The following is a 16,064-nucleotide window of genomic DNA, read 5'->3' as shown; positions in this document are numbered from 1 at the left end:
TGGCGATCATTAAAAAGTCAGGAAACAACAGGTGCTGGAGAGGATGTGGAGAAATAGGAACACCTTTACACTGTTGGTGGGACTGTAAACTAGTTCAACCATTGTGGAAGTCAGTGTGGCGATTCCTCAGGAATCTAAAACTGGAAATACCATTTGACCCAGCCATCCCATTACTGGGTATATACCCAAAGGATTATAAATCATGCTGCTATAAGGACACATGCACACGTATGTTTATTGCAGCACTATTCACAATAGCAAAGACTTGGAACCAACCCAAATGTCCAACAATGATAGACTGGATTAAGAAAATGTGGCATGTATACACCATGGAATACTATGCAGCCATAAAAAATGATGAGTTCATGTCCTTTGTAGGGACATGGATGAAGCTGGAAACCATCATTGTCAGTAAACTATCAGAAGGACAAAAAACCAAACACCGCATGTTCTCACTCATAGGTGGGAATTGAACAATGAGAACACATGGACACAGGAAGGGGAACATCACACACTGGGGACTGTTGTGAGGTGGGGGGAGTGTGTAGGGATAGCATTAGGAGATATACCTAATGCTAGATGACAAGTTAATGGGTGCAGCACACCAACATGGCACATGTATACATACGTAACAAACCTGCACGTTGTGCACATGTACCCTAAAATGTAAAATATAATAATAATAATAAAAAAAGTCTGACCACTGCTCTAGGACAAGTCTCCAGAAGTGACTTTGGCTCAAAAGAGAGAAAAATGAACTACTATCTTTCAAAATAGAGCTGACATGAATTCCTACAGAAGACTTAGGTCTTGAGTCTGCCTAGGCAGCTGTAGGAATGCAGGCAGAACAAAAATAGTGTAGTCCTTTGATGACTAAGATGAGGCAAAACTGGAAGGAAGCCACATGGGCACAAGACGCAAATGTTACCTAAAGCAGCTCTGCCAGGAGAGTGCTGTGAGTTCTTGTGGACATCAGAGCATTTTACCTTTTCCTAGCTTACCCTCCACTTTACTGTGATACAGCAAAAAATTTCTAGTTACCTCTTATGAAAAGACTGTATGAACATAAATGACTTATAGCAATGTTTTAGATTTAGGACTTTTATTTTTTTCACACCCAAGTTAGCCTGAATTGACTGTCATTGTTCCCCTATCTACCCACAGTCCCCATACAACAAGAAGAAATATTTGCTTTCACATTACAGCATAAAGAGCACCTAAGCTTTGGCAGCTGACTTGTAGTGGGTAAGTGTGTGGGCAGAAGTGTCGGTGGCATTGATGCACTCAGGCATCCAGTAATGGCTCAGCCAGTCAGCCTGGTCTGGGTAATGGCATTCAAAGATTTGATGGTAGTAATATCCTTCTTTGCTTTTAGGAATATTAAAGGGAAATTTCCGGGCTGGATTTGCTATCATTGCATCATCAACCTGTAAGAATAACCATATAAGAGCAAAACAGTTTTTTAAAATGGCATGGAAATACTTATATTTACTCTGGTTTCACAAAACAGAAAACGTTAAGATAAGTCATGACTGTAAATTGCATGAGATCCTTTGAATCACCCATCACTTAGAAAATGTTAAAGTATTCATAATATGCATAGCTGCAGTGACTTTTACAGAACATCCATGTGCAGATTTTTAATTGTTGGTGGCTCTGTTTTAGTCATTTGTGCCTAACAAGATCTGGCATCCAGCAGGTGCCCAAAATGTGTTAAATGAAGGTCAGTGATGGTTAGTATTAAGTCTCCTCTCTCTTTCAATTCTAGATGATACTTTATAATCCTTCATGCTACTTAATTCTTATATAATTCTTATAGAAGAGATAATTGTTTACAGAGATGATGAATCGCTCTTACAGGGACAAAGAATTCAAACTAAATACAAAATGAATAGCAATGACAGCTCTGCATCCAAAATGTCCTATTCCTGAAAATGTTTTTAAAGTAATTATACCTGATGTTCAATGTATTCCTGTAAAATCTTAAACCAGGAATTCTTAACTGAAGTTATTCTATCACTGAAGACTTCTTTTGGTTGCCAGAGAATCTCTTTGAGTATCTGACTGGAGTCCTCAAATGTCTCTCTCAGGAGATGCTTTTCTATCACATTCTGACATAAAAAAAAAAAGGAGCACCAGTAAAAGTTACAAATATAATCTGATGGCAATGAACAGTTTTATCCTGAGTTGATTCATCTGCCTTTGGAATTCTCATTTCTGGTGTCAGAGACAAGTAATAGGAAGAAAATTGATGATCTAGAAATGGGACTCTCAGTTCAAGGCTTAAGGGAGAAAAGAAGAAAATCTAAATTAAAGTGGGTGTTTAGTGCCCAACAGTTTAGGTTCTGACTCAGATTCCCATCAATTCAACCAGATCCTAAGAAATGTTAAGGTCATACAGTCACAAGCCTCTGAATGACTGCCCTTCACTAATGAGTGAATACAAAGAAATCTTCATTTAAAATAATGTATGTGCCATGTCATCTAAGGAGTAAAACTAACTGTTTGAAACTATTTTTACTTTCCTTTTTTAGGAATAGTTCAATGTATATTTCAAAAAGCTAAAAAAGTTACAAATCATGAGTGACCCAATCATTAAGAAAATACCTTGACTGGACCTTTCTAACTCAGTGTTTTAGTGAGACCATCTCTTCTAACAATTGTGATGAGAATACGGTATTTTTTTTTTTTTTACCACTGGTTAACAATTCACATACAATATGGAATATAAACCAGCGTTCTACTATATTTCATCAAATGCCATAACACTGGTTACCTGAAGCCTAGTGACTCTAGTTAAGACAAGCAGATAGGATAATAACTAGGTTCAGGTCATTCCCCAAACCCATATTTAATTATATCCTAATCTAAGTGTAATTCAGCAGAGATAACTAAAACATTTAATGTCAGTTGTTTATCCTATACAGTAAAAGTCTTCAGTTCCTCAACATAATTTTAGACAACCAGAAATGATATCAAAGAAATCTGGTTCTTTATAATGTAATCAAACTCCTTGCATCTTCACTAGCCTATCCCGTCAGGGTCACTACAGCACCAAATAGGCATGTTGGGCACTCAATACTTGTCACATAATGTTTACAATCTTTACTTCTCTTTAAAACAGTTAACAATAGCTGTAGCAGCCTTCCCTCTTCCTCTTGGTTTTTCAGATGTGAGCAGAATGTTGTTAACCTTTAAAGTGAAAACTCCACCTCAAACAACCTATGGAAGAAGACTTCTCCCCATATACAACAACAACACTTTGAAATGTGGCCTAATCCTTTTGGGACTAAGTTAAGAAACAGCTTCATTTTCTCTATAAAAGTCACACTTTGGAACATATAGCTAAGCCTATGTAACATATAGCCAATCAGCTATTGGTCTTTTTATTTCTTCAGGGTATTGGGCTTTTTTTTTGTTTTTTGTTTGTTTGTTTTTTGGTGTTTTTTTGGTTTTATAATAATTTCTTAAAATGTTACCCGTGGGCAGCAGTAGTTCGATCTTCATGGAGAACATCAAACAAGTAGAGTTCCCTCAGAAGCCCCTCACTCTTTTCCTCAGCTCTTTCAGGAGAAGAAGCCTATTTCACAAACAAAAACACCAAGAGTTTTGCTTTTGTAACACAGAACAGTTGTTATTTCTCCCTCTCCAATCCTAAAGGTGGATAAGACAAAAAGCTAAACAAATTTAGGGGAGTAAATAACTGAACAGAAGAAAGCAATGCTTTACAAAACATAACTTCCTTCCCACCAAACTGCTAGTATTAGAATAAAATGAACACGCTGGGCAATGGTCATAATTCCACAGGGGGCTAAGAAACAGCAGAAAGGTGATTCTCAAGCTAAAACTAGTAGTTTTATTTATTTATTTTTAACTTTTTCTTTTTTTGAGGCAGTCTTGCTCTGTCAACCATGCAGGAGTGCAGTGGTGCAGTCACAGCTCACAGAGTTTAGGTGATCCTCCCACCTCAGCCTCCTGAGTAGCTGGCAGTATAAGCATGAGCCACCATACCCAGCTGTGACTACTTTTAAAGAATAAAAATTATCTGACACTATTAAAATTTCTTTCTTCCCGAAGAGATAGAAAACAAACACTATCAGATTCCCTTTTTTAACCTCACAAGAGACTCAAAAATATTACTGTCATACTGAAAGATGATAGAAAATGTCAAATAATTCATACTTTTCTTAATATAGCACGAATATCCCTCCACTTCAGAGTGCTTATGCTGTGAAAATATATGTAACCCTGAATAAGTTCATCTGATCCCTCTCCAGAGAAGATCACCATGCTATCTGTGTTCTTCCGAACATACTTGGAAATTAAACACATACCTTAAATGAGAGAGAGAAATTAATGTCAACATAACCTTCCACCAAAAGTGCCCTTGATTTGATTTTTGGAATAATTGAAAGCTTTACTACTATACTGGACTTCATATTAATATAAAGTAGTTCCTACAATAATGACCTTACATTTATAAGCAATTTATATGTACTTAATCCAAAAGTACTACTGTAAAATAACCCAGAATCATTCTGTCATTTTATAAACAGGTTTTAAAATTATTATTTTTTATTTTTTTAATTTAATTTAATTTAATTTTATTATTATTATACTTTAAGTTTTAGGGTACATGTGCACAATGTGCAGGTTAGTTACATATGTATACATGTGCCATGCTGGTGTGCTGCACCCATTAACTCGTCATTTAGCATTAGGTATATCTCCTAATACTATCCCTCCCCCCTCCCCCCTCCCCCCACCCCACAACAGTCCCCAGAGTGTGATGTTCCCCTTCCTGTGTCCATGTGTTCTCATTGTTCAATTCCCACCTATGAGTGAGAACATGCGGTGTTTAGTTTTCTGTCCTTGTGATAGTTTACTGAGAATGATTTCCAATTTCATCCATGTGCCTACAAAGGACATGAACTCATCGTTTTTTATGACTGCATAGTATTCCATGGTGTATACGTACCACATTTTCTTAATCCAGTCTATCATTGTTGGACATTTGGGTTGGTTCCAAGTCTTTGCTATTGTGAATAGTGCCGCAATAAACATACGTTTGCATGTGTCCTTATAGCAGCATGATTTATAATCCTTTGGGTATAAACCCAGTAATGGGATGGCTGGGTCAAATGGTATTTCTAGTTTTAGATTCCTGAGGAATCACCACACTGACTTCCACAATGGTTGAACTAGTTTACAGTCCCACCAACAGTGTAAAAGTGTTCCTATTTCTCCACATCCTCTCCAGCACCTGTTGTTTCCTGACTTTTTAATGAATGCCATTCTAACTGGTGTGAGATGGTATCTCATTGTGGATTTGATTTGCATTTCTCTGACGGCCAGTGATGATGAGCATTTTTTCATGTGTTTTTTGGCTGCTTAAATGTCTTCTTTTGAGAAAATTCTAATATTTTTAGACCAAGAATATCTACCTCAAAACTTTGCTGAACAATGACTCAAATACATAAAAATCATGCCTTTCATGGTGGTATTATGACACAAAAATAAGAATAAGCATTTTGGTGGTTTAGTGTTAATTTTGTTAGGTATTTTCCCCCTGCCACTCCCCATTCACCAGATTTCACATAAAGTTGAGGAGACAAAGTTATCAAACCTGCCTCCTTGGTTCTGGACCACATCCCTCTAAACCAGTGTTTTTTCTCAACCTTGTTTTTATCATCACCTCAGCTAGAGAGCTTTTTTAGACATTTATTTTCCTAACTCCACCCCAGCCCCATGAAATTCCAATATCAGAACTATCCTGTCTATCTGTTTATTTATTGTGATGCTTTGGAGGGCCATAAACCATTGTAATACCTAAGATATTTTTGCCCTCCAAGGCAAGTCTCTCAAGAGAGGCAGTAGCATATAAAGGCTCAATAACATTGGATCAGTCTGATTTGGGGTATATTTCCAATCTTGGTAGATATATTATCTACAAGATAAAATTAGTATTGTTTGCAGAGCAATGATAGCTAGTGACTGGTAAGTTGTGTGATAGAATATTTACCAAAATATATCTAAAATGAATATTTCTTATCAAAAATGCATTACCAAATAGACCTATTTTCTCACTGTATACTGACTGTACCCAAGGAAACTATAAGAAAAATGGGAGGTAGAGGGCAGAAAATATATATCTACTCCCTGAGGGAACACCAACAGTGATACCAAAAATGTGGATGTTGAACTATATATTTATTGTTCCCTTCCCTCCAAAAGAGATTCAGAGAATTCTTAAGTGGTCTTAAATAATCAGTAACATAGGGATTTAATTTGCATTCATCCTTAAATAACATTTTTAAATTATTGCTTGAAATAATTTGTTTAAACCTTACATTTTTTCAGTATTAAAAATACTTATTTAATAACATCATAATACCTTACCTACTGAAGCACGAACTATTGTAATGTCATAAGTTTCCAGGGAAAATATGACTTCTTCCAGAGCCTGAGTGCCTCCCTCAGAGTTAAAGATAACTTCATGATGTTCACTTCCAATATGATTTGCCACCTTATTATATAAATACCCATCTACTTGTTAAAGAAAATAACTTCCCTTGAAAATCAAACATGACAGGAGTTCACAAAGCTTTATGAATTAACAACAGTATAAACTAAACAAGGGAAAAAGGGAAAAATGATTTTACAGGCCACCACATACAAGCCCCATCCAGGCTGGTTCCCTCACCTGCTTCAACTCCACCACCAGGATGTAAGTCTCCCCTCAGCTCCTCTGGTGCCAAGGCTTCAGCCATTCTTCCAGTCAGCACCTCCCTCCCCACCTATTTTACCTAACCCACCTCATCTCTCTCTAGTCCAACATGGTCCCACGCTAAGCTTTGTCTTTCAGAAATGCCTACTTTGTATCCAGAATGTTATTCCGATATAGAATGGCTCCTCCCCTCATTCTACTTTCCTTGGCTATTTTGGATTCTCTCAGCATTGATCACCTTGCATTGAGAGTGCTCTCTAGCTCTTTCTCATCCATACTATGAAAGTTCTCCATAGTGGGAACTAGGTCTGCTGCACACTGAATACAGACAAGCTGCCCTCTGCCCATGGTATTCTAAATACAACACTCTAAAAAATAATAACAACAGCTAACACTCAGTAAGTAGTTATTACATGCTAAGTTCTATCCTACTTACTTTACATGAATTATGTCATTTTACCTTAAAACTACCCCATAGCAGACACTATTATTTTTGTCACATAAATGAGTAGAGCCAGGACTTCAAACCACAAGTCAGGCTCCAAAGCTTGCAGTCTTCACCACAATACCATGCCGTTACATTCTTTTTTAAGAAACAAAAACCAAATGAACAAATGAGAAACCTCTTTTTTGAATTTTTCAAGATGGGGTATTGCTATGTTGCCTAGGCTGGACTTGAACTCTTGAGCTCAGACCTCCCACCACAGCCTCCCAAGTATCTGGGACTATAGGTGCATGCCACTGCACCTGACTTATGCCTTTACTTTTTTTTTTTTTAATTTTTTGAGACAGAATCTCACACTCTTGCCCAGGCTGGGGTGCGGTGGTGTGATCTCAGCTCACTGCAAGCTCTGCCTCCTGGGTACATGCCATTCTCCTGCCTCCACCTCTGGAGTAGCTGGGACCATAGGTGCCCACCACCACACCTGACTAATTTTTTGTATTTTTAGTAGAGATGGGGTTTCACCATGTTAGCCAGGATGGTCTTGATCTCCTGACCTCATGATCTGCCTGCCTCAGCCTCCCAAAGTGCTGGGATTATAGGCATGAGCCACTGCTCCCGGCTTTTTTTTTTTGAGACAAGGTCTCAGTCTGTTACCCAGGCTCCCACAAAGCTGACTACAGACATGTGCCACCAAGCCTGGCTAATTTTTGTATTTTTTGTAGAGATGGAGTTTCACTACATTGCTCATGCTGGTTTCAAACTCCTGACCTCAAGTAATCCACCTCCTTTGGCCTCCTGAATTGCTGGGATTACAGGTGTAGGTCACTGCATCCAGATAACTCCTAGGTATACACCATTACAGTATACTCCTAGGTATACACCCAAGAGAAATGCCTACACAAAAACTTGTATGCCAATGTTTATAGTAGCATTATTTGTAATAGCCAAAAGGGGTGAACAATGTCCTAAATGTCCATCAACTGACAAGTAGATAAACAAAATCCAGTGTACCATGAAACAGAGTATCATTTGGCCATAAAAAGTAAGTACTGATACATGTCACAGCATAGACAAATTTTGAAAGCATTATGCCAAGTGAAAGAATTCAGTCACAAAAGCCCACATGATATATAATCTGATTTATATGAAACATACAAAATAGGAAATCCAGAGGTAGAAAGATTGGTGATTGCCAGGGCTACAACTTTGGGGGTGCAAATGATGGATATGGAGAGGTGGAATTGAAAGCTGAAGGGCACAGGAGGCAGGGAGTTGTGGTGTGTGCCTATACTCGTAGCTACTAGGGAGGCTGAGGTGGGAGGATCACTTGAGCACAGGAGTTCAAGGCTGCACTAAGCTATGATCACACTACTGCACTTCAGCCTAGGCTGGGTGACTGAGCAAGACCCAATCTCTCAAAAAAATAAAAAATAAAAATAAAAAACCTGGTTGATCCTGCCAGTAAAAAATAAGGTAAAGAACATAGGATTTGGCAGAAAAACAATTCTAAAATTGACTGGAGTGTTGGTTACCAACATCTGTGAAAATACTAAAGTCCACTGAACTGTATACTTCAAGTAGGGGAATTACATAGTATGTGAATTACCAATAAAGCTGTTTTAGAAATCCTAATATTTGCTGTGCTATACTTGTGGCAAAGCACTGCAGTGCATAATTGCAGAGCCAACCCTACCATTACAGTATGGCACAAGAAAACTTAAAACTGCACTTAGGATCAAGCTAGATGCAGAGCATATTCACACAGCAAAAAATAAATGACTGCACTGAAGACTCATCCTTCAAGGATTACAGAATTGAAATGCTGAAAAGGAGAGCACAACTCCTCTGTTATTTTTTAAAAAAGTAAGGACTCATAACTTAATTAGTCACTTGTAAAATTCTGGATTGCTCTCTAAGAGATTTTCAAATACAATTTAAAAGAAAACACACAACCAAGACAATATGACAATCTATAGAAAAATTTATTATTACCTTTAGCTTCTGAACATACAGTCAAAAGTTCGTCTTCTGTCTTTTCTTTAAACAAAGGCCTGAATCCCTATGTATCTCTGCCCAGGAACACTTTCTTATTGGCAGTATCCAGTAAAACAAATGCAAACACACCATCCAACACACAAATTGTTTGCTCAATTCCTCCTTTGTCATAAAGATGAAGGATTATCTCACCATCCACTTTGGTCTGATATTCAAATTCAAAATGGTGTTGCATCTTAGGAAGCAATAGCAAAACCAAAATGTTAGACTCCTTGTGCATTCACTAATAATTTTTTTATTGCAAAGTTGCTTCAGTATTTCTGAGCTCTATAATCATTTCATGCACTTTGGCGATCTAGGAGAATCATAGCATTATCCAACTAGGGTTTGCTTCAACTCATAATTCTGCAAATTCTGTTCAACATAAAGCTGAACTCATGAAAATTGTAGTTGCAGTCTGATAAACAGAATATAATGGGAATGGACCAGAACCTGTAACCTGTAAATGTAACCTGTGGAAGAATGGAAATGCATATTATATACATACTATGCCTGTAATACATGTGCATTTATGTATATGCAGATTGAGTATCCCTTATCTGAAATGTTTGGAACCAGAAGTGTTTTGGGCTTTTTATTTATTTATTTTTGGATTTTGGAATATTTGCATATATGTGAGATATCTTGGGGATGAGACCCAATTCTAAACATGAAATTCATTAATGTTTCATATATCTTATACACATAGCCTAAAGGTAATTTTATATAATGTTTCAAGTAATTTTGTGCATGAAACAAAATTTGTGTACATGGAAATATCAGAAAGCAAAGGTGTCACTATCTCAGCCACCATGTGGAAAATCTGTGGCTGTTTGACATCTTTGACCGTCATTCCTGACTCTGAATTTATATGCTGCTGATGAGCAATCATTTTCATATACTTATTCACACCTAAGTAAAAAATATGACATACCATTAATACAGCAAAAAATAATAACCAGCACAGTAGCATCACCAGAATACCTGTATCAGCTGTTAAACAGCTGTACAAACAATGGTAGGCTTTCAGACTCCACCTACAATGCTGTGTTTTTTAATAAAAAGGTTACTGTACATTATATTTTTTTTCTTTTTTTAGGTGAGAAAAAATATCAGAAGAGTTGAGCGACTAGAAGGCAGGTCCTCTGAGGTTGAGAAGGTATTCTGCCACATGGCTTTTTATAATGTTTCTCCAGAGTCATCTGCCTCATTAACAATGGCTTTTGTCTTGGAAATCTCTCTTTGATTTTATAAACTGACATGACCTCTTGTTCTGTTATGAACGCATTTAGCTCTAGTCCTTCAATGTCTCTATCACACATTTTCACCATGTCATATACACCTTTAAACTACAGTCCAATTTCTCCAACAGCCTGACTTTCTGTGTTATAAATGTTTCTACTTTTCCTTATCATTGCTGCTCATAGGGATATCTACAGGCCTTGTTGATATTTTCAGTATCTTAACACCACAGAGCAGAGAATAAGCAAAAATACACAATGGGTAATGCACATAGGTCCCATCTGTGGGGATCCTGCCATTGGCGTGTCCTGCTTGCACATGTGCCATTCTATTACCCTTTGTGGGTGTGCTTGCATGGGGAAATCTGGGCATGCGTAGAAAAGTTATACTGCAGCTGAAGGGGGTGACAGGGTCTTTTTTCCCTAGAGAATGCCAAATAAACTGTGTTGTACACCTGCATTTTGACTGTGACATCAAAATACACATGTAGTGTCATGTCAGTGCTCAAAAGGTTTCACAGTTTGGAGCATTTCAAATTTCAGATTTTCAGATTAGGGATGCTTAACCCCTAAATTTAAGATAATAGGTTGCCTGGTTGCCATGACACTAAAAAATGTGTCTTCTGAAACTGTAAACTTTTGGTTTGAGAAAATAGTATTGGCTAAGAAGTTCCTCCAGTTCAGCTTCAAAGACCTAGCTATAAAAATGTAAAGCAAAGGGACAAACATCATTTGGCATCATTCCCTGAAAAATAAATAGCTCCATCAAAATAACAGACACATGGTCCAAAACAAAGCTGCTGGTCCCCAGGGGTGGATGACAACACCCAGTGCTTCCACCACTGCAGTAGCATTAAAGCTACTCCTCACTGACAGATAAAATGATGGTGGTGCTTTATTAGTCAGCATGCCCCAAAGGGACAGCAAAGGGACTGCCACTGCATGCAGAGTAAGAAGATTTGATTAGGTTACTCACCAATTCTGACACTCTCCACCATCGCTGGCAAACTATGAGGACAAAAAGTCCTTGATGTATTCCTCTTTGTATATTGTACATTTTTGGCTGACATTAGAGAAAGAAGAAGTTTAAATCAGGTGGGAGTCCTAGATAAGTTTAAAACATGTTTTTGAATTTCAAAAAGTAAACCTATTATCTATTGCATGACCCATAAATACACTTCACACTCCATCCAGCTCACTCCATAATTTGTGAACCTTTTGTCTATAAGTCCTCACTAAACTGTCCAAAAATGATCTTTGCCTGCAATGATTATAAGCCACTACTTGCACATCTCTCTCTGCTCTATGAGGGACGATCTTGTAACTAGCAGTTGGGGTCTGGAAACAGTCTTCTGCTGACTGTTCTGGGCTGAACTGCCTGAAGGGTAAGTGACCATAAAGCATTCAGTGATGTTAGCAAGCAACAGCTTCCCAAATCTACCTTGCCCATCTCTTTGGCCTAAACTTTGCAGGTAATTTATTTAAAAAAGAGAAGTGTCCTTGGAATAATGGATGTATCACTTCCTACTCTCTTAAACTAAACTCCAATGCTGCATCTTAGATAGAAGCCCTCAAATCTTGCTTCCTGAAGTCATGCTGTCATCTGACTTGGCTGCAGGCCCCTGATCCTCCCCTGCAGGGAGAGGGCCTGCCCTTTGCCCCAGTATTTATCCCATTCCTCCTCTCTTTCATTCAGTTTCCCTCCACTCCCAGCACACCTCTGGCTGTATTTTATTATTAGTAGTAAACTCTATTTTTATCAAAAAGGGGGTGGGGGGGATTTTTGAATTTATGTTGCAGAACACTTTATATAAGCCTAAAATATACTTTCTGCTCATTAGACAGATTTCTAGCTGCCCCAAATACATAAACTTAGATGCTTTGTAGAAGCAATGGAACAAACTTCTCTACTTTACAAATATAATGTATGACTGATTTAGAATTGAAATTAACTATTTTCAAAATATTTAACTTCTTATAACTTCTTAACCAAAGAAACAACAATGTTCAAGTAAAACAGGGCACTTCCTATTTCATTTAAGGTGAAAGCCGAGCTGATAATCCCATAATACCACCTAGCATTCTCTTGTATATGACACTGACTTGACTTAGAAAGAAAAAAATAATAATTCTCTCCTACTTCCCACTAGCAGAAAATTCTATTCTTGCCTTTCCTTTTCACCATTTCATCTCCAATCACCTAGAAAAATGATGTTTGGTGCATACGAGGCCCTTAATAAAGGAATAAAGAAATGTGTGAAAGGAATTTCATGAATAGCTATTTTAAAATTTTTAAATGAGAAGAGTATTATTAAGACTGTTCCTATGAGCAGGCAACAATGACAAAAGCTATTGTTCAGAGATAAAAATGTCCAAAACGTGGTTAGGATATAAATCTCTATCAGTGCATGATAGGTATCTATCAAGAAGTCTCAAAAAACTACCAAGAAACATCACAACCAATTGCATTAACCTTGAATGAAATCTGGCTCAAAACAAACAAAAACCAGCTATAAAGATATTCTTGGTAGCACTTTGAGAGGCCAAGGTGGGCAGAGTGCCTGAGCTCAGGAGCTCCAGGTGACCCTGGGCAACATGGTGAAACCCCATCTTTACTAATATACAAAAAATTAGCTGGACATGGTGGCAGGTGCCTGTAGTCCCAGCTACTCAGGAGGCTGAGTCAGGAGAATTGCTTGAATGCTTGAACCCAGAAAGCAGAGGTTGCAGTGAGCCGTGATCGCACCACTGCACTCCAGCACTCCAGCCTCGGTGAGTGAGACTCTGTCCAAAAAAAAAAAAAAAAAAAATTCTCCAGACACTTAGGAAAATTTAAAAGTATAATCTGTATGTTAGGTGTTATTATGGATTCTTAGGTTTAATAATGGTATTGATGTTACATAGAAGAATGTCCCTATTCTTAGGAGAGAAATGGTTATATATTTAGGAGTGTCAAAATGTCTGCACCATACTATCAAATAATTTGGCAAAAAAGTGTGTGTGTGTGTTTGTGTGTAGAAAGAAAAATCAAGCAAATATGGCAAAACATTAATGATTATTCAGTCTAGATGCTCATTGTTCTGTTCTTTTCTGTATGTTAGAAATTTTTTCAAAATGAAAAGCTGGGGAGAAGGAGAAAAAATTCTGAGTTGGAGGCTGGCAAGATGGCTGAATAGGAAGAGCTTTGGTCTGCAGCTCCCAGCGAGGTCAACACAGAAGGCAGGGGAGTTTTTCATTTCCAACTGAGGTACCTGGTTCATCTCACTGGGACTGGTTGGATGGTGGGTGCAGCCCATGGAGGACAAACTGAAGTAAGTGGGGCATTGCCTCACCTGGGAAGTCCAAGGGGTCAGTGAATTTTCTCCTTTACCTGAGGGAAGCCATAATGGACTGAGCCTGAGGAACTCCGGCGGCACAGATACTGTGCTTGTCCCATGGTCTTTGCAGCCCTCAAACCAGGAGATTCCCTTCAGTTCCTACCTCACCAGGGCCCTGGGTTTCAAGCACAAACTGGGCAGCCACTTGGGCAGACACCGAACTAGGTGCACGAGTTCTTTTTTTCCATACCCCAGTGGTGTCTGGTGTCTGGAATGCCAGAGAGACAGAAATGTTCAATCCCCTGGAAAGGGGTGCTGAAGCCAGGGAGCCAAGTGGTCTGGCTTGGCGGGTCCAACCCCCACAAAGCCCAGCAAACTAAGATCTGCTGGCTTGAAATTCATGCCACCAGCACAGCAGCAGTCTGAGATCCACCCAGGATGTTCCAGGTTGGTGAGGGGAGGGGCGCATGCCATTGCTGAGGCTTGAGTAGGCAGTTTTACCCTTACAAGTGTAAACAAAGCCACTGGGAAGTTAAAACTGGGCAGAGCCCACAGCAGCTTAGCAAGGCTGCTGTGGGCAGACTGCCATATTTCTCTTCTCTGGCCAAGTCATCTTTGAAAAAAAGGCAGCAGCCCCAGTCAGGGACCTACAGATAAAACCCCCATCTCCCTGGGACAGAGCATCTGGGGAAAGGGGCAGCTGTGGGTGAAGCTTCAGGAGACTTAAACATCCCTGCCTGCCAGCTCTGAAGAGAGCAGTGGACCTCGCAGCACAGTGTTCAATCTCTGCTAAGGGTCAGACTGCCTCCACTAGTGGGTCCCTGATCCTGTGTATCCTGACTGGGAGTCACCTCCCAGTGGGGGCTGACAGATGCCTCTTACAGGGGAGCTCTGGCTGGCATCTGGCAGGTGCCCTTCTGGGACAAAGCTTCCAGAGGAAAGATCAGGCAGCAATCTTTGCTGTTCTACAGCCTCCACTGGTGATACCCAGGCAAACAGGATAGGGAGTGGACCTCCAGCAAACACCAGCAGACTGGCAGCAGAGGGGTCTGACTGTCAGAAGGAAAACTAACAAACAGAAAGGAATAACACATGCTCTCAAAGACCCCATCCACAGGTCACCAACATCAAAGACCAAAGGTAGATAAATCTACAAAGAAGGGAGAAACCAGCACAAAAAGCCTGAAAATTCCAAAAACCAGAATGCCTCTTCTCCTGCAAAGGATCATAACTCCTCCCCAGCAAGGGAATAAAACTGGATGGATAATGAGTTTGACAAATTGACAGAAGTAGGCTTCAGAAGGTGGGTAATAACAAACTCCTCCATGCTAAGGGTGCATATTCTAATCCAACGCAAGGAATAAGAACCTTTAAAAAAGTTAGACAAATTACTAACTACAATAACCAGTGTAGAGAAGAACATAAATGACCCAATGGAGCTGAAAAACACAGCATAAGAACTTTGTGAAGCATACAGAAGTACCAATAGCTGAATTGATCAAGCAGAATAAAGGATATCAGTGATTGAAGATCAAGTTAATGAAATAAAGAGAGAAGACAAGATTAGAGAAAACGGAATAAAAGGAAATGAACAAAGCCTCCAAGAAATATGGGACTATGTGAAAAGACTAAATCTACATTTGATTGGTGTACCTGAAAGTGATGAGGAGAATGCAACCAAGTTGGAAAATACTCTTCAGGAGATTATGCAGGAGAACTTCCCAACCAAGCAAGACAGGCCAACATTCAAATTCAGGAAATAGAGAGAATACCACAAAGATACTCCTTGAGAAGAGCAATCCCAAAACACATAATCATCAGATTCACCAAGGTTGAAAGGAAGGAAAAAAATGTTAAGGGCAGCCAGACAGAAAGGTCAGGTTACCCACAAAGGGAAGCCCATTAGACTAACAGCGGATCTCTCAGCAGAAACCTTACAAGAAAGAAGAGAGTGTGGGCCAATATTCAACATTTTTGAAGAAAAGAATTTTCAACCCAGATTTTCATATCCAGCCAAACTAAGATTCATAAGTGAAGGAGAAATAAAATCCTTTACAGACAACCAAATGCTGAGAGATTTTGTCACCACCAGGCCTGCCTTACAAGAGCTCTTGAAGGAAGCATTAAACATGGGAAGGAACAACACCTGCCACTGCAAAAACATGCCAAATTGTAAAGACCATTGGTGCTATGAAGAAACTGCATCAATTAATGGGCAAAATAACCAGCTAACATCATAATGACAAGATCAAATTCACACATAACAATATTAACCTTAAATGTAAATGGGCTAAATGCCC

General features: G+C 38.9%; 1 protein-coding gene across 1 annotated transcript; it reads right to left on the bottom strand.

Annotated features, from left to right (window-relative positions):
* Positions 1-1,217: 1,217 nt before the first annotated feature.
* LOC112134602 (asparagine synthetase [glutamine-hydrolyzing]-like) lies at positions 1,218-6,770 on the bottom strand. Its single transcript, XM_063726385.1, has 7 exons — positions 6,704-6,770; positions 6,400-6,549; positions 4,230-4,334; positions 3,480-3,582; positions 2,201-2,282; positions 1,956-2,111; positions 1,218-1,427 (listed from the first exon to the last, which is right to left on the bottom strand). The coding sequence occupies exons 1-7, from the start codon at positions 6,768-6,770 to the stop codon at positions 1,218-1,220; spliced, it is 873 nt and encodes a 290-aa protein (XP_063582455.1).
* Positions 6,771-16,064: the final 9,294 nt, after the last annotated feature.

This window comes from Pongo abelii, chromosome 7, assembly GCF_028885655.2.
Source record: "Pongo abelii isolate AG06213 chromosome 7, NHGRI_mPonAbe1-v2.0_pri, whole genome shotgun sequence".
Lineage (NCBI taxonomy): Eukaryota > Metazoa > Chordata > Mammalia > Primates > Hominidae > Pongo > Pongo abelii.
This window is presented reverse-complemented; position numbering and strand designations above follow the sequence as displayed.

What these genes read in the sequence shown, in the direction of transcription:
- LOC112134602 (XM_063726385.1), bottom strand. Translation starts at nt 6,770, where the DNA reads ATGGCTGAAGCCTTGGCACCAGAGGAGCTGAGGGGAGACTTACATCCT. An exon ending in CAGAAATGAGAATTCCAAAG is followed by an intron (nt 2,112 to 2,200) that starts GCAGATGAATCA and finishes TTTTTATGTCAG; the next exon opens with AATGTGATAGAAAAGCATCT. An exon ending in AGGAATACATTGAACATCAG is followed by an intron (nt 1,428 to 1,955) that starts GTATAATTACTT and finishes TTATTCTTACAG; the next exon opens with GTTGATGATGCAATGATAGC.